Here is a 27,496-nt window from a genome sequence, read left to right on the forward strand (position 1 = left end):
ACTTTGTAGTTTCTTTTTATCCCGGAAGAATCCATTGTTCTCGCTTTATTTTTGTCAAACAGAACTTCACGCAAACGGAGTTACGGGGCACCGCTAGTAGTCAGTAAATGCAACATTTCAGCAAGCCTATAATTAGCAGGCGAGCCAACGCAAACAAGCAATACACTGTCACCATAATAAAACCAACAACAGAACAACCATTGACTACTTATTCATTATCATCTTTACCTTTTCCCACTTAAGTCGACAAAATATGTCAATCTCTTCCTTGAAACTAATTTAATAATTAAAATAAGTAGATGATAAGTTTTTTATTCAAATAATTTACCCTTCTACTTTTCAACTTTTCCAGTCACTGGCGCCACTTTCAGACTTCCTCATTTATAATCATTCCTTATTTTATCTATTCCTGTCAGACCATAAATCTATCTCAACATACGCATTTCGTTTACATACATTCTTCGTTTGCCGCCCAACATTCTGATCTATACTTATCTCGGAATACTCCATTATTCTCATTTTATTTTTAACAAACAGAATTTCACGCAAACGGACTTACAGGTTACCGCTAGTCAGTAAATGCAACATTTCAGCAAGCCGCAAGTCTATAATTAGCGGGGCGAGCCAACACAAACAAGCAATACACTGTCACCATAATAAAGCCAACAGTACACACTGTCACGTGTTCAGATAACGTTATCGATTTGATAACGGGCCGGCGCTGCATTAAATTCGCCCTACATTTCGCTTTAGGTTACATATAGGGTTGCCACTAGAGATTTTAGTCTTGTACGAATCTTTATAAGACTATTAGACTATTAGCCTAGCCCCTCTCATTCTGAGAGGAGACTCGTGCTCAACAGCGAGCCGAATATGGGTTGTTAATGATTGTCTAAATAAACCAAATCGCTTTAGTGAATCGACAACCCTACGGGAAGGAAAAACATCGTGAGGAAACCTGCATATTATCTGAGAATTTTCTTAATTCTCTACATATTTGAAGTCAGCCAATCCGCATAGGGCTAGTGGACTATTAGTCTAGCCCCTTTCATTTAGAGAGCAGACTCGTGCTTAACAGTGAGCTGAATATGTGTGAATAAACATAGTCGCTTTGGTGAATCGACAACCCTAGTAGAGGTCGCACCGCAAATTCTACTTTTTGTGTCAAGAACGTGGAAATGAACGTTGTGGCTTGCACCGACATTGTATTGCGATTTGTGAGCTTCGCTAGATCGGTTTTTCACAGACACCATTTGTCGCTCACTTTTGGAACTGACGACCTCCTGGGTTCGAGTCCCAGCTCGTGTCAGTGTAGGGTTTTATGTTTTCTAAACTTACTTACCCTAAATTCTTAACCCTCATTCGCACGAGAGCTTTTTTAACGGACGTTAAAAATCGTTTAAATACAACAAATGCATTTCCAAGTATATGTGCACACCACACGACAGCATTTTTAAACACGACGTTTTTTTCGAGCATTAGTTTTTTTTTTATTCATTACAAGTTAGCCATTGACTACAATCTTACCTGATGGTAAGTGATGATGCAGTCTAAGATGGAAGCGGGCTAACTTGTTAGGAGGAGGATGAAAATCCACACCCCTTTCGGTTTCTACACGGCATCGTACCGTACGCTAAATCGCTTGGCGGTACGTCTTTGCCGGTAGGGTGGTAACTAGCCACGGCCGAAGCCAGATTTAGCGGTAGATTTCCAAGACGGCGGTCCTGAGTTCGATCCCCGGCTGGATCTATAAAGGTTTTCTTAATTGGTCCAGGTCTGGCTGGTGGGAGGCTTCGGCCGTGGCTAGTTACTGGCAAAGACGTACCGCCAAGCGATTTAGCGTTCCGATACGATGACGTGTAAATACTGAAAGGGTGTGGATTTTCACCCTCCTCCTAACAAGTTATCCCGCTTCCATTCATTGCATCATCACTTACCATCAGGAGATTGTAGAAACTTGTAAAAAAAAAGTTTTTGAGGCAACATCGTTATCAATCCATATTCGTCTCACTGCTGAGCTCGAGTCTCCTCTCAGAATGAGAGGAGTTAGGCATTAGTCCACCACGCGGGCCCATTGTAGATTGATAGACTTCACACACGCAGAGAATTAAGAAAATTCTCTGGTATGCAGGTTTACTCACGATGTTTTCCTTCACCGTTTGAGACACCGTGATATTTAATTTCTTAAAATGCGTGCAACTGAAAAGTTAGAGGTGCATGCCCCGGATCGGATTTGAACCCACACCCTTCGGAATCGGAGGCAGAGGATATACACTGCGCTATCACAACTTGCTAGGCAACATAGTCAAAACATATTTTGATATTAAACATTTCTCATCCATTAATCAGATGGGTGAAGGTCGTTTCTAATACGAATCTTCTACTAAAAGGTTGTATTGTAAAATTCCGTTGCTGGGCGGGCTGAGGTTGAGGGGGGGGGGAGGTGGCGCGACCTGCGCCCGTCCTAGATGCGTTGCCATGGTTACCGCAGCCCTGCTATTATTGGAACAGCATTTTATCCTAGGACCCTTACACCAACCATTAAGAATTCAAAATAACGTTTTCACCATCATCATCATCAATCCATATTCGGCTCACTGCTGAGCTCGAGTCTCCTTCCAGAATGAGAGGGGTTAGGCCAATAGACCACCACGCTGACCCACTGCGGATTGGCAGACTTCACACACGCAGAGAATTAAGAAAATTCTCTGGTATGCAGGTTTCCTCACGATGTTTTTCCTTCACCGTTTGAGATACGTGATATTGAAACTAAATTTCATAAAATGGACACAACTGAAAAGATGGTGCATGACCGGATTCGAACCCACACCCTCCGTAATCGGAGGCAGAGGTCATATCCACTGAGCTGTCACGGTTCTAACGTTTTACTTTAACAGAAAGACGGATAAAATGTGCTTAAGTTAAAGCTGTCGTGGTCGGTGTATGCCTGATTAGTTTCAAACACACGCGGGGTTCTTAATCATGAACTTTGTAATGCAACGCGGTGTAAACCAAAGATTGGTTATATTATGGATTTAGTTTAAATTCTGAAAGTCATCTTTTCCATAATAACAGAATATGATAATTAAAAAAATAGTAGTCAATAATCTATCAGAAAGCTTCATAATAATCCATAGCAGTGGGGTATAGACAATCTTTAATTACTTACAAAACAAGAAAATATTCAAAATGCTACAAATCACAATTTATTTGTGAATACTCTATTCTTGGAAGCTTACTGATCTATTCTAGAGATTAAAGTGAATGCTAAAAATAGTTCTTTCTATTTTATTATACTTGACACGAGATTTTTGTAAAAATAGAATTTATTAGTCTATTTTCAGTTACCGGTAAGCTGCTTTCAGACTTTGTTAGATAAAGCCTTAAAGCTAAACCTTGACAGTTTATAGACTGAGAGCCTATGATGACCATACCTACCTCATCTAGAGAAGGCTGAAACGTCAGCCAATATAGTCCTACTATACGCATTGGGCCAGCGTGGTGGACTATTAGCCTGATCCAAAGATTTTATACTATTAGACATGTCACTAGTGCGTCGAAACTAGGGCGAACAATAGCAACTAATTGTCTTAATAGGGATGATGACAGTTTTTTAAATTGTATATAAATTAAGAGTATGCTAATAGCAAAGCAATTTTGTAAAATTAACAGGGTATCTGCGATCATTACTTTCGGAGCTACAGGGATTTAAAGGGTCAGATTTGCGGCGCTGACGCGGATCCCTGAAAAAGGCTCCATACAAAATGGCACGATTTAGTGACGTCGTTGGCTCGCTGATGGTTAGGTTTGTATGGGCGTTCAAACAAAATTACTAATATCTTTGTTATTTGTGCGTTTATGTTTCTAGTTTACATATTGAAAAATGTCACATTTAATGTAAGGAAGCTAAAACTGTATGAATTTTCATCTAATTACGATAAAAAAAAATTTAATAGATTTAGAAATTTTATAATCTTATTTATTTTGCAAATATCCAGTCAATCTTTGCTTTTTATGTATAAATTAGTTAACAATGACCTTATTTACCCGAATGTATCATAAAAATCAATATATTCAAACCTAGTCATCATCCCCATTGCATTTAGTCGCATAGTGAACAATGAAAAGGAGGCTGACAGAAGAATTCAGCTTGGTTGGCCAACATGTCCAGCAGTGGACGGATACAGGCTGATGATGAATGATGAATGATGTTGATGATACTAAACAGAAGTATTAAAGTTCTGAATGTCACAATATATAGGTACTATCGAAAGGGGTGTGGATTTTCATCCTCCTCCTAACAAATTAGCCCGCTTCCATGTTAGACTGCATCATCACTTACCATCAGGTGAGATTGTAGTCAAGGGCTAACTTGTAAAGAATAAAAAAAAAAGTACTTAAGGTACTCTTGCATTATATGAAACTGAAATTGAATTGAATATTTTATTGATTTCATTATGGTGATTGAACTGCTAAAATCAAATCAAATATCATTTATTTCAATTAGACTTAGTATACAAGCAATCTAAAGAGTCAGGTAATATTAGATAATGGTGATAATAATTAGTCGAATACTTAGAATTAAAGTAACGAGGATTCCAAACGCATCTTAGTCTGAGAAGAGCCCACAAAAAACTCAGCCAGGGTTTATTATGAAACTACAAAAGTTATTTAAACAAATAAATAAATAATAATAATAAGGTCTCTACGTTGCCGCTGATACCTAAAATCTTTAATGCGCAGCGTCATAAAGTTTACATAGTAGGTACGTCGGCTAAGGTGACAAACTTTCAGCCTTCCTAAAATGTGGTATGTGTGGCTAGTACAGGCTCTTGCTCCAATATACTACGTCTGCCAAAACCAATGTCTACTTATCAGTATGAATTTCGATTGCAATCTGCTCTAGAATTAAATAGGTTTCTACAAAAATGAATACTTTTTATTTCGAGTTAGTTTATAACTTAACATTTATTTGAAATCTGAAACATTACTATTATCGGCATATTTTAACGATTCACGGTAGGGCCAGGGCATCCTTGTAGGAGAGGATATGGCGCGCGCAGGCTTAGTGGATTTAGGATAATTATTTTTTGATCCTGTGACGATCACTATTAAATATTACCTTTTTTTTATTCTTTACAAGTTAGCCCTTGGCTACAATCTCACTTGATGGTAAGTGATGATGCAATCTAAGATGGAAGCGGGCTAACTTGTTAGGAGGAGGATGAAAATCCACACTCCTTTCGGTTTCTACACGGCATCGCACCGGAACGCTAAATCGCTTGGCGGTACGTCTTTGCCGGTAGGGTGGTAACTAGCCACGGCCGGAGCCTCCCACCAGCCAGAGCTGGACCAATTAAGAAAACCTCAATCGGCCCAGCCGGGATCGAACCCGGACCTCCGTCTTGTAAATCCACCGCGCATACCACTGCGCCACGGAGGCCGTCAAAACCTAATAAAACCGATGATAGTGGAGGGGATGGCGACCCCGCACCGGAAAGCGCAGTGTCGACTACTTACTAGGCGTTCTGAAGGCTTCAAGCGAGCTGCAGGGAACTGGATGCTGGCGGCTCGTTTTGTATGGAAGTCCATGCAAGAGGCCTATGACAGGGAATATGGAACTTAGACCTACCACGCTGCTACAATCCGGTTTGGATGTTGATTATTTTTTGATCCTGTGACGATCACTAGTAAATATTAACTAATGATAACGGCCTTGTTATCATTCGATTAGGGTCCCAAGGTTTTGGAATGGCGACACAGCTCAAAAAAGCGCAGTGTTTGACACCCCACTAGGTGGACTGAGGACGTCAAGCGGGTGGCGGCTCGAGACCGTTTTGTTTGGAAGTCCATGCATGCCTATGTCCAGTAGTGGACGTCCATCGACTTCTAATGATGTTAATGATGAATGATCCGTGTGTGAATGGGAACGTTGGCTTATCGTTCTTTCTGGAAGGGGAGTGTAATATCACCAACGTCCCAATACTTTTCTGAGAGTTATTAGAGAGAATTTCTCGGAAGAAAAGCTCAGTATTTCATAGCCTGACCCCTCGAACCTAAGACCTCGTGACCAGTAGTCACACAGGCTAACCACCAATCAACCAACGAAACAATATATTCAAATAGACCAGTGATACCCAAAGTGATAGACCACTTGATTAATCCCAAAAGTCGATAATTCGATGTCGACCTTCAAGGAATTTATGAGATGAAATTCATCCTTTGTCATTGTCAGCCGATAGACGTCCACTGTTGGACATAGACCTGTATGGACTTCCAAACAGTCAAAATACAGCTACTCCCTGCAACCCGTTTCTACCCTAGCTCCACCTAGTGACTCCAAAATCCATCGGCTTTTCAAACTACGTGACATGAAATTATCAGTTTAAATTGGCTTCCCAACCTGATAAATAGAAGATAAATCCACGATATAGTAATCCACCGTGCTAATACAATTACTGATGGACAGTTCACACAAGCGAATATATCAACATGTTCTCTATACATAGGATTTGGATATAAATAACTCGTAAATAAGCCGATTACCGTGACGCAATGGACAGGCGCCAAAACGTTTTACGCTTTCACTCATGCGATCAGGATCGCGTGAGGCGTGAGTACTTGAGTAGGCATTGGTAACTAACACATTTAATGTTGTTGCTTAGCCTATCTAGCTTTGCACTTGACATTTGTAGCTGTAATTTTTAGTTAACCTTGCCTTCACAACCCTTAAGTGATTTCCGACACTGAAAAAAGGTTAGGTATAGGTTATGCCTACCCCTTTTTTAGTGGCGGAAATCATGGATATTGGTTATTGGACTGGACACCGCAACATGAGATGTACATGGGATGTCTAAAGGTTATTCCGAACCCTTAACGACTAAAACTGCTTGATATTTACACCCTGATTGTCTTGACAATGGCTGAGAAAGTTGGAGAAAGTGCATTCATAAAATCGTCAATTTTGAGTCTATTTTATTGATCGAAAGATTTATTTTGTATTGTGTTTACTTATTAATGGTAGGTAGGTACAGATTATTCAATTAAAATACCCATGATAGTCTTCGCTAGTAATAGATAAATAAATTCAGCTAGCTGTGACGTCCTAACCTTATAAGAGAGATCGTCAGAAAGGTGACATTCGAAATATAATTATACACTTACCGGATACATAGACTGATTTTGCTAGGTGAAACCTAACCTCTATTGGGACTGTAAGGTGTGAGTTCATAGATAAATGTGCAATCGTTCTGTTTCAGCGTGGTGGCATGGCGGTGCGGTGATGGCGGATGGCGGCGCGGAGGCGGGCGCGGGCGAGTGCGCGGCGCGCGGCGCGGCGCTCGAGCGCGCCTACGTGCACGATGTGTACGAGCAGGCGGGCGAGGACGACGCGCCGTGCGCGCCCGCGCCCGCCGTGCGCTCCTTCCTCAGCGAGCTCGAGCCCGGCAGCCTCGTGTGCGACGTCGGTAAGCGCTCCGTACTGTCAGTTGTACTACGTGCACGATGTGTACGAGCAGGCGGGCGAGGACGACGCGCCGTGCGCGCCCGCGCCCGCCGTGCGCTCCTTCCTCAGCGAGCTCGAGCCCGGCAGCCTCGTGTGCGACGTCGGTAAGCGCTCCGTACTGTCAGTTGTACTACGTGCACGATGTGTACGAGTAGGCGGGCGAGGACGACGCGCCGTGCGCGCCCGCGCCCGCCGTGCGCTCCTTCCTCAGCGAGCTCGAGCCCGGCAGCCTCGTGTGCGACGTCGGTAAGCGCTCCGTACTGTCAGTTGTACTACGTGCACGATGTGTACGAGCAGCCGACGACGCGCCGTGCGCACCATAAAGCAACCTTTTCATGAAAGAAGTCTCCCAGACGCGGCGCTAATGTATTTATGTCACTCATTGTCATTTGTGTAAGGCGCTGTCAATTTAGTTCAGGTTTTAGCCGCGGGAATTCTTTCATAAAAAGGACTTTACCTAACTATATTCTTACTCTAAGGTTAAAACATAGATCTAAATACCTTACCAGCAATACTACCAATATCTAATCCTTAATATTGTAATAGACTAAACCAGAATCTATTCTACAAGCTTAAGTTTCATAAAACTTTAAATTTGTAGAGAAGACAAGCCCGTAATTTAATTCGCTAGTTTCCAGACTTCACTACCCCTCTTGAACCTCCCAAACTAAGAATACGAGTACATAAACAGACTTATCTAGAAGCATCTACAATGGACGGAACTTCTTTTGAACCGCGAACGAACTTCGAAAACTAAACGTAACAACTCCAATTAGCGCGAGGTGTAGGTACCAAGTTTTACCCCTAGTTAAGAAATCGATAGATTCCGTAACGTTTGCATCATTCTATATTTAAACATTAATCGTTTAATAATTTTAACCCAGAATGGGTTACAAACAATGATTTTCAAAATGAATTATTCGTGACAAACATGTTCGACATATTGCAGTTAATCATAGGTTCTCAACCTTTATTTGCCCACACTTATCACCCAACTTTGTTCTTAAAATACTGATATAAATATGAAATTTTTTTTATAACATCAAATGTAATGTAGATCTAATTATATTATACCATATACGAGTAGATTTAATTTTTTTAACAAATAACAAAATTATTTTGAATCTTCTTTGCTAATTCCTATCCCTTACATATTGCCCTTTTGTGCCATCTAAATGACCTCTAACATTTGTGTGGGTCCCCTGCTGCCTCCTGAAATATATTTTTTGACCTTATGAAGTCACCTGTCATTACACCAATTCCTTTCGCTCAAAGAGTAGTTATCTAAGATACTTGGAGAATGAAGGAATGTAATTATAATAAGGGCACAATTTGACATTGAGGGCGTAGTTAGAGGACTGTTCTTCCCACACGGACCCAGAGGAGTACGTATAACATCAACAGATAAATTAGCAATTCAATCGTGAATACCTTCAGGCAAATGTCAGTGAGTGGGTGCCTCAATGTCTCAATTACTAGACGTCGGTTAACGAAATTATAACAAAGGGCACCACCTGCCAGTATCGTGTTTTCTAGGAAACAGTTCCTGAAGTTCATTGACCTTACGATGAAAAACATTTTAATTTGTTGTTGTTATTCTTATAAGTTGCAGTTTCGGCGAGCTGGATTTATATTTAGATGTTGGCGGTATAACTAACTGACGGTGCGCAGTTTCTGATTCTTAGAACAAGTTAACCACGGAGCTAATGAAGTAGTTCACTAAGTAGCTACAAAATGTCAGAGATACTTCACGCCCACAAATCCTCAATGCATCACATGAAACGCGATATTAACTTAACCTTTGTATTTTCAAAGCCCACACAAGGGTGAAACATAGCGACGTTAAAATAACATTTTATCTAGAAACATTTCAATTAAAAAATCAGTACATTTTTCTAAACACCCACCTAACATTACCTACAATACCTAACCTCGTAAATATAATCTGATTTCAAATTAAATTATTTCGACGTGGGCTTTATATTTATTTTAAGCTGGAGGCATTAGGTCTTTTAGTATTATTTATAGTTGTCGTAACTGCCTTGTCGGTCCAGTGGTTATATTAGTAGCTCTTGACTACAATCTCACCTGATGGTAGGTGATTTAAGATGGAAGCGGGCTAACTTGTTAGGAAAATCCACACTATCGATTTCTACACGACATCGTTCCGGAACGCCAAATCCAACTGGACCAATTAAGAAAACCTTAATCGGCCCAGCTGGGGATCAAACCCAGGACCTCCGTCTTGTTAATCCACCGCGTACACCACTGCGCCACAGAAGCCGTCAAAATATGTGCCTATGTGGCTTCAAGTCACGAGGTCCTGGGTTCCAGTCCTAGGACTCCTTGGACCCCGGAATATGATATCGAGTATACTGAGCTTCCTTTTACTTTCTACTCTTTTTACTTTCGATAACTATAAAGCACATCATAAATGCAAAAGTGTGCTACCTACCCTGAAGACTCATTCCGGGCTTGTATTGGAAAATAAATTTTCTATTTTATATTATTTGTAAGTGTAATGAAAACCTACCCTATACTACAGCCTTTCTTGATGTGTACTGTTGACCAACAAAGAAATTAGAAATCAAAGTAGAATACGCATGTCATTTCATAACTTATTTATTTTAAATTATGTATGGTTTGTTTGTAAATTGTTATATAAAATAATAACCATATCTAATTGTTCTAAGCTTATTAATCTTAAAATTAAAAAATATTTTCATTAATTTAAGAACAAGTCTATAATTATTATTAGGTGTGAAATGACTAATGATTTATACCCTCAATTTTTAATTTGTTTGTTCAAAATCAAAAAATCAAAATCAAAAGTCATTTATTTCAAGTAGGCTCAGTTTACAAGCACTTTTGACACGTCAGTTAACTATTTGTAAAGATTCTACCACCGGTTCGGAAGGCAGGTTCTGCTGAGAAAATACCGGCAAGAAACTCAACAGTTGCTCTTTTGAAAAAGTCATACAGAATTATAATTTACAATTGATAACAATTACTGTTTACATGTCTTATAGTTTTACTTCCTGTGTGAAGGTGGAAGTTGATCCAACGGCCTCCAAGCATCTTTATCATTAAGGAACTCATCAATGTTGTAGTACCCTCGACTAAGTAAATGTTTTTTAACACATTGCTTAAAGCTATGCTATGTTGTTGGTAAACAGTACTCATCAAGAAAGGCTGTAGTATAGTTAATAACCTTGTACATGCCACTGGCCACTGGTATTTATTTGTGTTTTATCCCACAGGATGCGGCAACGGCAAGTACCTGAGTGTGAACCCTTCGGTGTACGCGGTGGGCGGAGACCGATGCACGAGGCTGGCAGCGCAGGCGCACCATAGTAACAACGAGGTGGGTACTGGGTTATGGTTAACCTACTACATTTTATGGGAATGCGGAGTTAAAATGCAAAGTTTGACAAAGACAAAAACATAAATCACATCGCAAGCTCTTGTTTTACATCATAAGTTATCAACCTTATTTTGCCCATCGCCCTATTTGAGAATATTTCTTTTTCCAATATTATCCTATGTTATGAGAATCGTCATCAACTCATATTCGACTCACTGCTAGAGAGAGGTTAGGCCAATAGTCCACCACGCTGGCCCAATGCGGATTGGCAGACTTCACACACACACGCAGTAAATTAAGATAGTTCTCTGGTATGCAGGTTTCCTCACGATGTTTTCCTTCACCGTTTGAGACACGTGATATTTAATTTCTTAAAATGCACACAATTGAAAAGTTGGAGGTGTCCCAGACCGGATTCGAACCCACACCCTCCGGAATCGGAGGTAGTCGGCTCTCATGTTAAGAAAATGTAGCTTTATGTTAATCGAAAATTTTTTGAAATGCGTATAGTGGTTTAGGCGTGAAAGCGTAAATATTTGTTACTCATTCACTTTCGCATTTATAACAACTAATGAATCTCAAACTCAAATCAAAACTTATTTAATCAAATGAATCAAATGAATAGATTTATGTAGTAGACCATAGGTTCTCAGAGAGATGATAACGACATCTAGTGGGCGTTTGAAATTTTCAGGAGGGATGTAGTAGTAGTAGTAGTAGTAGTAGTAGTAGTAGTAAGCCTTAGAAAGGCATGGAGATGAGAAAGAAGGGTAATCAGTAACAGTAATATAGTACAAAAATAATATAGTATAAAAAAACATACATACAGCCGAACGTAGAACCTCCTCCTTTTTGGAAGTCGGTTAAAAAGAAGACTTACTAAATGATTTTTTGAGCGTGAAAATTCGATGAAAATTAAATAGAAAAATAGATGAAACTAACTGAATCTATCCAATATTAAGATTTAATTGATTTATGATCAATAAATGATAATTGGATAATATAACCATTTTTAATTTTTAATAAGGTTGAGAACCTATGGGGTTGAGCGGATGACCATACCTTATTTTTTTTGAGCCAAGTAATACCTAACCAACTATAATTTAAACGCCTTATAACCATTCTTTAATGATGTTTAAATTATAGGTGATAGGAAACATTAACAACCAAAGGACCACATTTTGTCCGTTCGTCCGTCGCGTCAATTCTCAAAATATTCAAAACATATCAACATTTTTCCATTATAATAAAAAAAAAATTAAAAATAAACGTTGTAACAAATTAATTGATGTAATTTTTTTAACAATTTATGGAAATTATGATAACAAGAAATTAAATATCACGTGTCTCAAACGGTGATGGAAAAACATCGTGAGAAAACCTGCACACATGTGAACTTTCTTACATCTCTACGTGTGTGAAATCTACCAATCCACATTGGGTGGTGGAGTATTAGCCTAACCCTCTCATTCTGATAACAGAGTCGTGCTCAACAGTGAGCCAAACATGGTTTGTCACCGATGACATCCGTAATAATTAAATTTAGTGTTCTTCGTGTGTAACTTAAAGAGATATGCAATATTTAAAAGTAAAGGCGTGTCCAAAAAGCGGCACGCCGCACTGCCGCGTGACTTGTATAGACATCGCAGAAACATTCGCGGCAGCTGTCCTCACAGCGCAGCTTGTCCACATAGTGCCGCTTGCAATTGCCGCGCTATGTTTGAAAAACGCCATAAGAAGTATTATAGCATCTATCGTGTTGTTGTTTAATTTTTCCAGGTGGTGGTCTGTGACAACTTGAGTCTACCGTTCCGCGATGAGTCGTTCGACGCAACGCTGTCCATCGCGGTGGTGCACCACTTCGCCACGGTGGAGCGGCGGGCCATGGCGCTGCGGGAGCTGGCCCGCATCACCAGGATAGGCGGCCGGTTGCTGCTCACGGTGTGGGCCATGGAACACGAGGGAAGGAACTTTCATTCGCAGGTAAATCGTCTCCACATTAGACCATCTTTACCATAGACCATTTGACTGACAACTTGAGCCTACTAGCCCAGAATATATCTAGTTAATTTTCCGTGAGTAACTTCATCTTGCTGAGACGCTCAACTTTTTTATTTACGAAAATTTCTTTATTCTTGTAGCTACTAGCTAGCTACTACTAGTAGGCGTAAATATTTTTGTAAAATTAAAGCCTAAAAGCCTAATTAAAGAATAAAAATATATTTGATAGTACAAAGCGTATTTTTGTTCGTTCTGTGTGTAATTTTTATGCGATTTTTATTCCAGGACGTGTTAATACCCTGGCATCGACCGGCAACGTTATGTCCTCCACCACCGGCACCGCGGTTTCTATCTGTTGAATATGACCAGTAAGTATGCATTAGATATATGCTATATTACTAGCAGACACCCGCGTGATAATGTTTGAGTTTAACTATCATTACCATATTATTATGTCAATGATAAGAACCCAGTCCTTATTATTGATGCAAATGATAGCCTAACGTACTCCCAAAGAACGGGGGTGTTACCAATAACTATTGCTGAAAATTCCTCAGTAGCAAGAAACGCTCAACATTTCATAGCAGTCCCCATTGCCACAATTACGCCATTTACGAGTATATGAATAGGCTAACAAATGGACGATAGAGGAATATTTCATAAAACTTTAATAATTATTTTCAGTTGTGCTGAACCTTGGAAAAGTCACGACGGCTCACCTGGCTCGTCATCGCTGTCATCGCCCAACGAAACATGTTATTCATTTGTAAGACGTGCTCTACAACGATTGGCAGGACGTCGCTCCTTCCTACCTTCTTGGGGAATGAGCACCAGGGTCATACAAAGGCCTTGCCAACGTCCCGAACCTGCTGCAGCAGACCTCCCAATAGAATTGAGACGATTAGACGAAGTTCTCCCACCTAGATTGGTTTCGCAGCCCTCTGAGTCGTCTACAATGAAATCGCGGAGCCTCACAGACATCGCCGATATAGAACGCCGTGCATTAGTCCGTTCGAGATCAAGTCTCCCCAGTTTAGGTGGAGAAGAAAACGAACCAGCACCAGTTGAACAACCTGTTCAACCAGTTGTAGAACCACGCAAGAAACCTCGGCTTGTCAAACAGAAGAAGTCAATCAATGAAGATGATGCCGACGAAGACCTCGATAAGCCAACAGATATGAAGAGTATGGTTGAGGAAATGCCAAACTTCAAAATACACACGCAAAAGTCGTTCTCTAGGAAACCTGGCGTGTTTAAACAAACTTCCCTGAATGAGGAATTGATGTCAGTTGAAAGGTTAAGAGAAAAAGAGCATCTTCGTAAGAATATACAAAAACAAGCGTCACTTAACGAAGAATATTTGTACCGAAGACCAGGGGCACTTGATTCTATTCGGGACTCTATATTTTCTACGTCGGCAACAACTGCGAAAAAATTCCAATCCCTTAAAAACGGCCTCACAAATAAGTTCAAAACTTCAACAACGAATATAGATAAAGTGACAGTGTTCGTGAGAATGCTCCAAGGTTGGAAAAGTCACGGACCAGTGCCAGAAGTTCCTACACCTAGTGATAGTAACGCTAACAGTGAAAAAAGTTATCCTGAAAGACGACACTCCAGAGAAGATGGTTCAGATTCTTCTAAAGACAGTAGTTTACAAAGTGATACGAGTGTTGATTCAGAAGATAGTTTCGCTTCGGTTATTTATGTTCCCAAAGCAGACGGTTCTGGTGATCCATTATCTCCAACACCTTTATCTCCAGGGCCTACTTCACCAAGACTCAAAGTATCATCGGTTCCAACTTCACCTAGAATGAAAAACTCGCCAGGGTTGCCATCTCCGAGAATCAAACAAGCATTCCCACTAATACGACCGCCTGGTTCACCTAACGCTGTGCAAGCCCCAGGAGCTGTCCATAACAAAATTCTAGTAGCACAATATAGCTTAAAGAATTATACAACTACAAATAATGTTTGCATATCCCCAGTCAAACCTCAGTCAAAAAGTCAGCCAAATTCACCTCCAAAGTCAGAACCAGAAGTTAATATTATTGACACAGAAATTCCACCTATCGTAAACAAACCTCCTCCTCCTCCTATAGAAATATTTGAAGAATTCGATCCAATACCTCCTATAAAAGAAGAGGAAGAATCACCGACTACCGAGGTAACGAAAGAATTGCTCGCGGAAATTAATAAGGACATAGAAGAAATTCATAAGTTAACAGCAGAAACAGACGATTTAAAACCTCGCGTTTTACAAGATGTTAAACCATACCCAAAGATTACATTACAAACCGTTGCAGAACTCCCAGAAATTCCTCAATTTAAACCAAAAGCACCAAGTAAGTCACCGACCAAAGATACATTAGATTCGAGATCTGCAGATAAAAAGAGAAAAGAAAGAATACGGCAAATAAAGGAAATGTTAAACAAAGGCATACCACCAGTAAGTCGAAGACAGCAGTTCCCCATAGTGCGGAGTATGAGCAAAACCGAGCCGATCATTAAGACCAATGCAAAATTTATGTCATTGGAATTGTTTAATCCAGCTACAGATGATATGGATAGTGATTCAAGTGGAGTATCTTCACCAGATTCTGTAGACAGCGTCATAAGTGTAGTTCCTGATGAGCTTCGGAAAATTGCCATGGAAAAAGGTAATCTTTGATTCCTTTGTTAATGAAATATTTTTTTTTTTACATTTAAAAAAAAATATTAAAAATTATCATACAAGCCGACGACGCCGCGGTTTCAGCCGCGTAGATCCCGTTCCCTTGAAAATACGAGGTTAAAATATAGCCAATGACACAAATAACGTAGCTTTCTAGTAGTAAAAGAATTTTTAAAATCAGTTCCGTATATCCAGACATTACCTCCTGCAATACCACAAACTCTACCTCTTTATAATATTAGTAATTTTAAGACACTCGTATAAATAATAATAATATTAAATATTGAATTGTTAAATATTTCAAACAACAAATATTTCATCATTTAAAACCTCAATAGCTCCACGCTAAAGTACGGTTCGATCCCTGCCTACTGAAATATTGTTGTACTTACTCATAACAGTATTTTCAACAAAAAATAACATTCATTCTTTTTGTTTTAGATTTACCAAACCCTCCAACCACGGAAGTTAAAAGCACCGATAATTCAATGTCAAATGAAAAACATAGTACCACAACAACCACTCCCCATACCTTAGTCGAAGCTGTCGCTGAGGTGGCGCATTCGTTGGATGAGACTTGCGAAACTGTAATTCAATCAAGTCCAAGGTCCAAAAGACGCTATTTCGAAAAGTTGGAAAGCGCTGAAGCTATCGCAATTGTACAAGGTGCTTCCAGTAGTAGTAGCAGTAGCAACTGGAGCTTAAACAAGTTATCACCTGGAGATTTAAGAATATTAGAAGACAGATCTAGATCTCAATCCCATACTAGCTCGAGCGGGAGCTCTTCTAGTCTAGAGCGTCTCTCCCCTGGAAGGAGATCAAAAGATCGTTCTCCCAAACTAGGTAGCACAAGCAATTCTACGTGGAGCTTAAATAGATTGTCTCCTAATAGACCCGAAGGTCGATCTTTAGACGAAAATCTAAGCAAAAGTCATAGAAGTCCAACAAGACACCCATATGATTCATTATCTATATCGAGTACAGATTCCGAAAAATCTATATCAAAATCAGAAAGCTTTAATAGGATACAAAATGAGCCATTAGTAACTTGCAAATCAGATATGATGTCTAAAGAAGAAGATTGGATGACAGATCAACAAGAACGCAGTCAACATTTAACAGAATTTGCTGAGAAGCTTAGTGAGAAGTTATTACAAGAAATAGATCAATATTCTAAACGGATAAACGAGGAGGATTTCGACCTGCCAAGTAGTAGCAGTAGCGAAAAGAGTATATCTCTTAGATTAAAGCGCGAGGAAGAAGATAGACATACCCAAAAAATATTAGATGAATTGTCTAACAGTTTACAACATCTTGAGGATCCGTATAACAAATTAAATTTAGAATCTCACATAAACAGCAAACCAGCAGGCGAAAAAGTCAAATACATAGCATCTATTCACGATACCCAAGAAACTGATATCAATAAACTGTTCCCAAAATGTAGCACAAAGACTAAGAGCAAAAAGAGATCAAAAGATGTCGATCCGATTATCAATAAGTACAGAGAGCTTAAAAAGTCAATGAAGGTAACCAGCGACGAAGATATTTATCTTAACAATTGTGCCAACATACAGTACAACGTTAAACCCATGACAGACGAAAAATTACCCGATATTGACGCTAAAAACCCGGATGACGACAGCGCTATTTCATCGAGCAATGGCAATCCTGAAATAACAATCGAATCTGGAACTTATGATACCAGCCAATCTCTAGAAACTGGTTACTCATTAGAATCTGAAATCAGCGTAGACTCTCTATGTACGAGTACTGACAAACGATCGTCATTAAAAGTTGGACAGTCTACTGACTCGAGCGATTTAGATAAGATGGAAATAAGTCCAGAATCTGTAACTTCACGATCGAGCACCAGTACTGCGCCGCTTAAATCCGGATTTTCTATAGAGTCCAGTGACACGTCAGCGGGTAGCGATTGGAGCCGTCGTGATAAAACTGGGAGTACAGCTTCTCTTGGCTGCGTAAGTCTAGCTTCGCTACCATCGTGCAGTGAGTGTTCGAAGGAGAGGAAACTTCTAGAGACTCGCTCATCTTCTGAAGACCCTGCCACTGTTCCTACGGCAGCAGCTCGCGCGCTTCCTCACGCACCACTATTGCCGTCTTTGAGCGATGGATCCGACAGTCTACCCTCTGAGGGAGGCGCAGTGACGTACCACCGATATTACCACGTCTTCAAGAAAGGCGAACTGGATCAGTTGATAGAGAAATACGTGGAAAGTCTCCACGTTGTTTCCTCGTATTACGATCAAGCCAGCTGGTGTGTTATAGCTGAGAAAGTTCAAGTGTGGACTATTTAAGTTTACAGATTGATATTTTTGATATCAACCAATGTGGGTGTAAATTTACAGGTGTACCAACTTTACAGTTGACACTTAGTCTTATGATAACCAAACGGCTATAACAATAAATTTTGTATAAGACACTTTAGTGCAGTGAATATCCAAGTGACCTTCCTTGCGAACTCTTAGCGAGTCTTAAGGACATGTTCATGATATCGGATTATATAGAGTTAGCTCTATGAGAAATGCCAAAAGCAAAGCTTTTGTTTTTTTTTTAATATATTCTAGATACTTGATACTTTAATAGTTGTTATCTCTATATTCATACCATTCGTCACTTACTTCTGAGGGTAGTCAGAACAACGCGACTACCGCCCTCTCTCGGGGGCATTTGGTATTCGATGCGATACCAGATTTCGTATGAAATGAAAACTAAGAGCTTTAAATAGTAAAAGTTAAATATAATATATTATATACTTCAACGGCTCAATGTTAATATAAGCTATTCGTAGCTTATTAAATATAATCTGACATTCATGTATACTTGCAGATGTAATATTACTTGCCATCTAAAGGTGTGTCTATACATATAGCGGCAAACGCGCGGCTGAAACGCGGCGTTTTTAGAACATAATTCGGTCGCGAATCAGTTATAATATGCCTATAAATATGTACGCCCCTCTACGCAATGCAACGTTTCGCACTCTGTCAGACAGTACACTCAGATATCAATATGTAACTATTTCATACATCACAGTAAGATCCCTTACTCCGTCAGTCGTCCCGGCGTCGTATGAAAATATACAAAAAGTAAGGCTAGGTTCAGATGTCGAAAATCGAATGCGCCACAAGATAACCATAATATTCACTTTACCGTGCGGTGCCGTGCGTTGAATGAAGTATGTAAAATTTATGGTTATCAAGATGCGCGATTGGGTTACTCGCGTTATTTTTGTCATCATCTGAACCTAACCTTATTTTTAGGGGATCATCATACGACATATAAATAACGCACAGTGGGTAGTTGAAAATTACAAAAAAAAAATGTTTAAAAAAAAAATTACTGGATATTTTTTTAATAGTCATAGTCACGCCTGAGTATGTTTAGACACATCTTTAACTACTATCTGATTTATACCATTCACCAAGATCACCGGTGTTTATCAAACTAATAGTCACCGATTAATTGTACGCGGTAAAATTATTCTATGACAATAACATTTAAATTACTTATTTAAGGTCTTTAAAGTTACATATCGCTCCAAAAGTGTATTAGTTGCCTTTTTTATCTTAAAAGCTTTTACGGTTTTGGCTTATGGTATAAATCGTGTGAATATAATATTGATATATAACTATTGTACCTACCCTACGATTGAAAATTGTTTTCAGTATTAAATTCTCAAATGAGCTGGTCTCGATTGTATTCCATTTTATGAATCGTACATATAAGGGTCCATATTGTTTTCGAATCCGGTGTAATTTGGTTCATTAAAAAAAAAAATTGGACCACTTAGTGAGGATAGAAATCGTAGTCAAGTTAGCGTCGTAGATCATTTTCCAGCAAACATATACAGGGTGTTTCCGAAACGGGCATCGAATGACAGCTGTCATTATAGGTACCAGAAAGATTTATTTTGAGACGTTCATAGACAATTCATCCGATCTAAGATATTGTAGAATAATTTTCTTTCTACAGAACATGTTTTTTTTTAGTATAACAAGTATAATTTATACATTCACAAAAAATTACAATGCTTAATTATTTTTTTTTAATTAATACTTGAACAGATTTAATACTTTTTAAATCATATAATTGTTAATATTTTAGGGCTCAGATACCATACACGATGCTCGTTTTAAAAACAATCACCTGTGTACATGAGAGTACAAAATACTCAATACGTTTTAGTACCTATATAAGAGTACGTTTTATAAAACGCCCGATAGATGGCGTTCTCATTTTTAATCTCTTAATCCAATGCGCAATTTTATTATTAATTTCTCTAATTTTTCCTCAACGTTATAATATATAAGCGAAGAAAACGAATTACATATATTTCTTTTTTCAGTAACTTTTTAAATAGTTAAATTACCTTATAGATAAGTTGTAAACAGAGTGTAAACATAATATGTTGTATAGAATTTATATTTTCTGAAAACTTTGATTTTGGATATACACTTAAGTAAGGTGTCAACTGCAAACGCGTTTGTTTGTGTAAACTAAAATAACGTCAACATAGCAGAAACGCATTGTTAAAATACCAACTTGGAGCATTACAGGAGACGTGTGTCATCGAAAAACGCAGCGTAATTATGTTTCTGTTTTGCTGATGCTCCTTCAGAGATACACGCCCGATCTGAACACGTCACCACAGGCCAAACCGTCATCAGAAAATAGGATATCTATACAGCGTACCATCTTTTATGTGATCTTTTTATTTATCTGTACCAATAAAGGCAAATATAAAACCAAATGAGATAGGTACTGCAAGTAAAAACACATTATTAAAAAATCCAAAGTTTTTAAAAATTTAGGACGTTCTCAATTCGAGTATTTTTTTCCTAAATAACGACAATTTTGTAAAATGTATCATATGTATTACCGACAAATGAAAACTCATCTAATATTTAAAGCTTCAGACCCTCAATTGTCACATTAAAAACATATTTTATTTGTTTATTTTAAAAAAAATCACGATAAACCATATCTCCAACTAGCAAACAGCTATCGTCTTGGCAACCTTTAGCAGTGTTTAACGAATTTTTATCAAATTGGAAAATTAAACATACATTAAATGCTCGTTAAGCCAAAAGTGTGACTACATACATCCTGGAAAAAAGACAAATTCTCTCTATCTCTTTTTGGTTTTATATTTTACTCTACTGTACCAGATAAATAAAAACACTGTAGATGCAAACACAAAAAAAAAAAAAACTTGTATTCGATAATTGGATATGTATATTCATCACGATGTTGTAAATAATTGCTATTAGGTGTAAGTATATAAACGCTATTAGAAATATAATATAATATAATGTTATCAAAAAACAGTGAGATTAAAATTAAAGTTAGTATAGTGAAATAACACAAATGCACATTTAATTCTGAACTTAATTGTATTGTACCTCTGTATCATCTATCTATTTTATACAGGATGTCCTAGATACGAGTATATAGATGCAAAATCTAGAGATACCCAAATTATTCTCATCCATTTATTTATACATATTTTATTGCACAAAAGATAATAATAACAAAGAAAATAGAAGAGAACATCATAAACAACTATGTGCAAAGGCGGTCTTATTGTTTTTATTATATTTATTTATCTATGTCTGTTTCGCGATTTTTATACTTTTAGATTTTTGATTCTTTTTGTAGCTTTTGACGAATGAGGTACTATGGATTATCTTCACCACGAATTATGTACCAATTTCTGCCATATTTTTTTTTTATTATTTCATAATTATGATTAATTCTGATAACCATTTTAGCTTCGATATATTTTTTAAATCTCTCAATTATTTACATATTTATCTAATTTCGGAGATGTGTAATTGAATATTTTTATTTATATCATCATTACCAACCCATATTCGGCTCTATATACTTCTTCAATATTTTAATTTTATTTTTTACTGTCGTGTAGTAGTACTGTGTATGTAAAAGTATTAATAAAATTATGTTTTCTTTTGGAAAAACTGTACCAAAAATTTTACTTTGCATCCAAATATGCTTGTTCGAACGAAATCACTAAATACCTACCGTAATAAAAATATTGAAATAAGCAGAGTCAATAATTTTATTGCAAATAAATTGTCGACTGTCAATAACCATAACACCCTGTAGGCTACATCAACATAAAACAATCTTCAATTTAATGTTAAAAAGTGACGTCAAAACCATCGTCGTGAAAAGAGACGTCAAATACAATACAATACCCTTATTAATTTTCAACACTTTTTCCACATAAAATAGGTTCGTTCCACAAATCAGTAACCGAACAACATGTTAAAAAGCAACCAAACTTAAAACAGTTGTATCCTTCCACAATGCGAATGTTGTGACAAGGGTAACTATTTCAAAACTTGATTAAATATTAAAAAAAACTTACTTGAAAATCTAGAAAATAATAAAAAATTCAGTATTTTTAAAATTTTTATGTAACACTCAGTATTGTTATTTATTTAAATAAAAATTAAGTTAATAGAAAATTTATTCCAAATTCCAAAATATCTGCCTATTATTCTTTAATCAGTGTTAAGTGATTAATTAAATGTGCATGAAGCATTTAGGGTTATATGCAAAATAGTAAATAATATTGATACTGTAGTATATAGGACGAAATTATGTAAAGAAAAATGCACAACATTTATATAAGTATATATACAATTATTTTTACGTTTGCTTAAGAAATTTATTGATCATAAAATTTCCTTCAACGGTCTACTAACTTGGCGCTAGTGGGTTGGCTTTTTTCATATAAAACAATAAGTTTTATTAAAACTAAATAATTATAAATGTATAAACCTTCAATCTGATTTGAATTTCCAAATAAGTTAATTTCTTACAAAATATTTTCAATACTTTAAAAATAATAATAATCAACTTACACATTAAGTAGATACAATTCGTTACTTAATAAAAACAAATATACATTAAAAAGTATGGAGTTCCTTATATAAATGCCAAAATTCATTCCCTAAAAGGGGTTTATCAATTTAGGGTTTCAATTAGAACCCGTTCCTAAGATAAAGATGTATCTAAAAATTAGCTTTTCTTCCGACTCATTCTCTACTTGAAAGATCAGCCCCTGTAGCCAAGTGGAACTTCTATTCCCTTTCTACGATCGCAAACGCGTCGGAAACTAGAAAAATGTTTGCAACTGACGAAATTGATCACGTGATCTGTCGATAGCAAATGTCATTCCCATACATTTTTCTAGTTTTCTAAGCGTTTGCGATCGTAGAAAGAGAATGACGTGCCATTGCTTGGCGTGCATGGCTTGAGGGGCAGTAATCGGACTAGAGAACAAACGTAAGGTGTTACGGGGAAATTAATGAAACGGGGATATACCTATCGAAATTTGAATCTACTACCTTTAACCCGACTGTAAGAAGGGTTATTAAAATTTTCCACAGCAAACATTTTTTTGGCTAATTTAGTATCCAAATTGAATTTTATTCGGAATCATTACGAAAAAAATTGGAATGTCCCCATTTTCGTAATCACCCCAAAACACTTTGTATAAAACATTTATTTTCATTTACAAATACGTTATTTTACATAAAAACCTTTAGCGCCAAATTAGCCCTCTTAGCAAAGAAAAACTTCAATTGGATATTTAGTAAAATCGTCGAAATACAGGATAATTCTAAAGTATGTACCATGTAAATCATTGATGATGAAAAAAAGGTGTACTTTCCTTAAGTAGCATCGAACTTTTATATTGAAACTTTTGCCCATTCAGCAGTAAAATTTCTACACAAATTGACACGTACATAACCATGAACAATTGGTCTAATAGTGATAATCAATAATATCTAATAAGTACCTAATAAACAATCGATAGTTGCAATAAAAAAAAAATAAGAAAGTTCGATGATAAATCAGTTGAATGTTGACTGGTCTATATTTATGAATTTTGACGTCACAAAAAATGTAAACTAAAGCGGTTATAGCAAACACTTCTATTTATTTTACTAGACGAGTTTACAAAACTAAGACTAAATTTTGAAAATTCTTTTATTGTTTGAAAGAGATCCAGACCCATTTCATTTTCATGAAAATCGGTTTATTATTTTCTGTTAAAATCAAAATAACTGAAATACGTCTTTGAAGTCGGTTCCATTTTTATGTTAAAAAGATTATATTTCATGATCTTAGAAAATACAATGTATGCCACTACACGTGATTAGCCATTGTAACACTCGTGCCAATCTATTGTGCTATTAGGCTTCGCCTCATTGGCGCTCGGCTACTAGCTATCGTGTTATAATGACACTCATGGCTTTAATGACTACTTCAGAATATCCCTTCGTAATTATTCTAAAGCACCTTAGTGAGTCCGTAATAATCTACGTAAATACATGGAAGTGTTTGCGTTTTGTATAACTAGATACACGAAAACACTACGTAACGGTACGTTTTCGTAATTGTTTTAAATTCAATCTGGAGGAATGTAAAAATATTTTTAAGTTTAGGAATTTAAAATGCCCAAATGTACTATGAATAATTTCATATTAACTCACGCATATCATGCTGTTTAAATGTAGTGAATGTAAAACTTATTTTAAAATTTTCAGATGTTCGTTCAGATGATCTTTTCTATGTATTGCCTGATCAGAAATTTAAAAAGCCTGAATTGGGGACGCCACAAATATTTTTAGCAGTCTGTGTTTTGTATGGTAATGAAAATAATTAGTTCTCTATTTTTCCGCAAGATTTTTTTATATAATTCTGGTCAAGCTATCTATATTGTATTCATCGATTTCGTGTGGAACCTTATAAGTGAAGTGAATCAAAAAAATGTGCCGGTTAATGTGTTATTTTATGTAAAAGCAAAGGTGAAATTTACTTGCTATTTTCAACAAAAACCTGACCAGTCTCACTCCATTTGGAATCCGACAAAACACCCTGAGCGCTTGTAAATTTAATGGTATCGATCTAACGTTTTCAATTCAATCAAAAATTACACAATCTCGATACAAAGCGTTTTGGGGTATTTCATCGGCTTTGGATCTTCACATTTATTTGTCAGGGTTTCGAGGGAAAATATTTTATTGATAATAATTGATAATCGTAAATCACTGCGCCCATTTCTAAAACCATGTTATGATGTATAAAATATTCTCGGTTGTAAAAATTGGTTCTACTGTAGGTACACCAAACGTAAAACTAAATTGACAGGACTAAACGTAGCGCTGTTTTTTTAATTTTAAAAGTGGTTGTCGAAAAGGGTTCTCAGCATGAAACCTGTCAAGTAATTTTATATTTTTGGTTAGAACAAATTAGCAAAGCTCTTGTATCTAACAACGACCTTATCCATAATAATATTTTAACTAACGAACAAACCAAATTATGCATGTTTTTTAAATTACTAATCTTTTTTCACCATAAATTATATACTGAAATGTAGATCCTTCTTTTCTTTCCTTTATAACTTTTGGCTGGTGGGAGGCTTCGGTTGTGGCTAGATACCACCCTACCACCAAAGACGTACCGCCAAGCGATTTAGCGTTCTGGTACGGTGTCGTGTAGAAACTCCTAACAAGTTAGCCGGCTTCCATCTTAGATTGCATCATCACTTACCATCAGGTGAGATTGTAGTCAAGGGCTAACTTGTCAAGAATAAAAAAAAATGTCAACCGCATGTTTGCGCCAAACTTGTGACCTACATATAGATCCTATCTTTCCTTTATGATAAGTCAACACTCGTCTCGACATTGACTCTTATTGTTCTCCCTGTCAAGCCTAATTTGGTAGAATCCTACTAGAACCGGTACTTTAAACCAATAGCATTTGGGGACACTGCATAACTGTAATTAAAAGGTCTTTGTAAGATAGGAAGACAATTTAGTTCTATACCTATTAAGTTCTAAAATTGTATTCACTGATGAATTATAGATAATAAAAACTATAAACTGCACGTAGAAAGAAATTTTAAATAGATTTTATTATACCTTATAATCTCCAAGTGACCAAAATGAGGCCGATAACATTAATTAAATAAATGTTATTAAATTCCTTATTTAGTCGAATCTAAATATATGTCAAGTACATTTTTTCTCATTCATAAAAGACAGATACAAAACCTGAGTTAATTCAGTTATATAATATTATAAAATGAGGTTGTTTGTTATTTAAATGTTTGTTAGTATTTTTTTTACCCATGTAAATCCAGGAAAATTATCCTACCATATCCATTTATGTATATAAACGTAAAATATAAGTTGTAAAAGGGAAAGTTCTCGAATGGCTCCCACACCAAAACACGAGTTTCCACCTATATTTTCATTTTTTTTTTCAAGGTGATGAGATTATTGCCTAGGAAAAGCTATCGTTCACATTCGAGAATTTCACTTTTGGGATTTTATTTCCGATTGCTTCACGACATTGTAATATTATAAATCTTTTTATGAACTAATAAGCTCAAGTTGAGAATTGTAAATTAACAAAATATACATTTTATATAAATTACAGAAAGGGTGAGGCCAAACGAGCGTAATTTCTGATGCATTCGGTTTCATATAAAGATCCTATCACATGGCGTCGAAAAATTGTGTGTCTTACACGCGAATTTCTGCGACCGAAATTACGCGACTGACAACTTACAAAATTACGCACGTTTGATTTCACCGTAAATGAGAAAAAGTGTACAGCACAAGATTTATATAGTTAAATTAATTTTTCGCCATAAACTTAAAAATCTTTAAATTTTTAACATGCTGCCTAAACTCTGTTTACACATACGAAAGTTTCTATATTTTGTACATATTTAACTACATATGTATGATACAATAATTATTGGATTGCTAAACATTTCATATTGGCTTGTCTGTGATATATAATTAAAATAAATACAAACAACACTATCTATTATATATATTATAATAATTGAATAAAATAAATATTTTATTCCTCAATGAAATATTATAGGCAGGGATATAAAATCATTTGTTCTAGGTAATTCTGGATTGTTATTACATATTTATTTATTACTTTTTGTGACTAATGTTTAAGTTTTAGTGACAAGATCAACTCGGTCGAATTAGGTATTAAAGTGATGAGGTATCGATGACTTAATTTTGACACTGTTAAGCCTCAAACACACACATTGCTTCTTAATTGCGTTTAAGTGTTTGCGTTGCATTTTACCAATCACAGGTCTGATTTAAAATAAAATACTATAATAAATATTCCTAACTATTGCTACTGGCATGCAACAAAATTATAAAATGAGAAAACGAGCGATTGCTCCCTTTAGAAAAAATATGTAAAGTCGTAGTATGGCGGCTGTCTGACTATTAAGACAAAACTTTTTTTTTATTTATTTAACCCGTTAATGTTGTGTGGGGTAAATAATTACCGAATTTCCCGAATATGTCAACCTGCCATCTATATTTGTTGTAGCGAAATTATAGGACGTCATTTTACTGATTTTACTGACTCTTAACGTGATAAAAAACCAAACGCAAACAGACTTGAACAAAAATTATTATTCGGATTACCCCATTTTTATAATTACCCCAAAGCATCTTTAACGTATGTTGTAGGTACTTGATTAAGTATGTATTTTGTATGACTGGACATTGTTGTGATGTATAAGCAGTAACAACTTTATACACAGACGAGAACGTATGACATGTACATATTTGTTGTTCAATAGTACTCAATCGAAGTCAAAGAGTATGTAAAGATGAAATAATGGAAAGATGAGATACCTGGTCTGTTACCTAATTCGATCGATCTATTTCCATATTTTTAGCGCTTAATTCATCGCACAGAAAAATAAATTAAATTTAAATGTATTGTAAAATTATGCATTTCCAAATGTTTTACAGAATCCGTTTTGTGTTTTTTTACATAATAATATTAATAATAATAGTAACTGTTCGCTTGAATACAAAAAACGAAATGTAACGATACATAC

At 36.6% G+C, this 27,496-nt stretch overlaps 1 protein-coding gene across 1 annotated transcript in view; it reads left to right on the forward strand.

Moving 5' to 3' along the window:
• Positions 1-7,068: 7,068 nt before the first annotated feature.
• Positions 7,069-27,496, forward strand: part of LOC112055745 (protein piccolo) — a 63,967-nt gene continuing 43,539 nt past the window's right edge. Inside the window, exons 1-6 of the mRNA XM_052888833.1 lie at positions 7,069-7,466; positions 10,765-10,868; positions 12,648-12,851; positions 13,155-13,237; positions 13,554-15,529; positions 15,985-25,161. Of these exons, the coding sequence (XP_052744793.1) occupies positions 7,238-7,466; positions 10,765-10,868; positions 12,648-12,851; positions 13,155-13,237; positions 13,554-15,529; positions 15,985-17,861 (4,473 nt within the window). The 5' untranslated portion in view covers positions 7,069-7,237 and the 3' untranslated portion in view covers positions 17,862-25,161. The remainder of the gene's footprint in view (positions 7,467-10,764; positions 10,869-12,647; positions 12,852-13,154; positions 13,238-13,553; positions 15,530-15,984; positions 25,162-27,496) is intronic.

This window comes from Bicyclus anynana, chromosome 23, assembly GCF_947172395.1.
Source record: "Bicyclus anynana chromosome 23, ilBicAnyn1.1, whole genome shotgun sequence".
Lineage (NCBI taxonomy): Eukaryota > Metazoa > Arthropoda > Insecta > Lepidoptera > Nymphalidae > Bicyclus > Bicyclus anynana.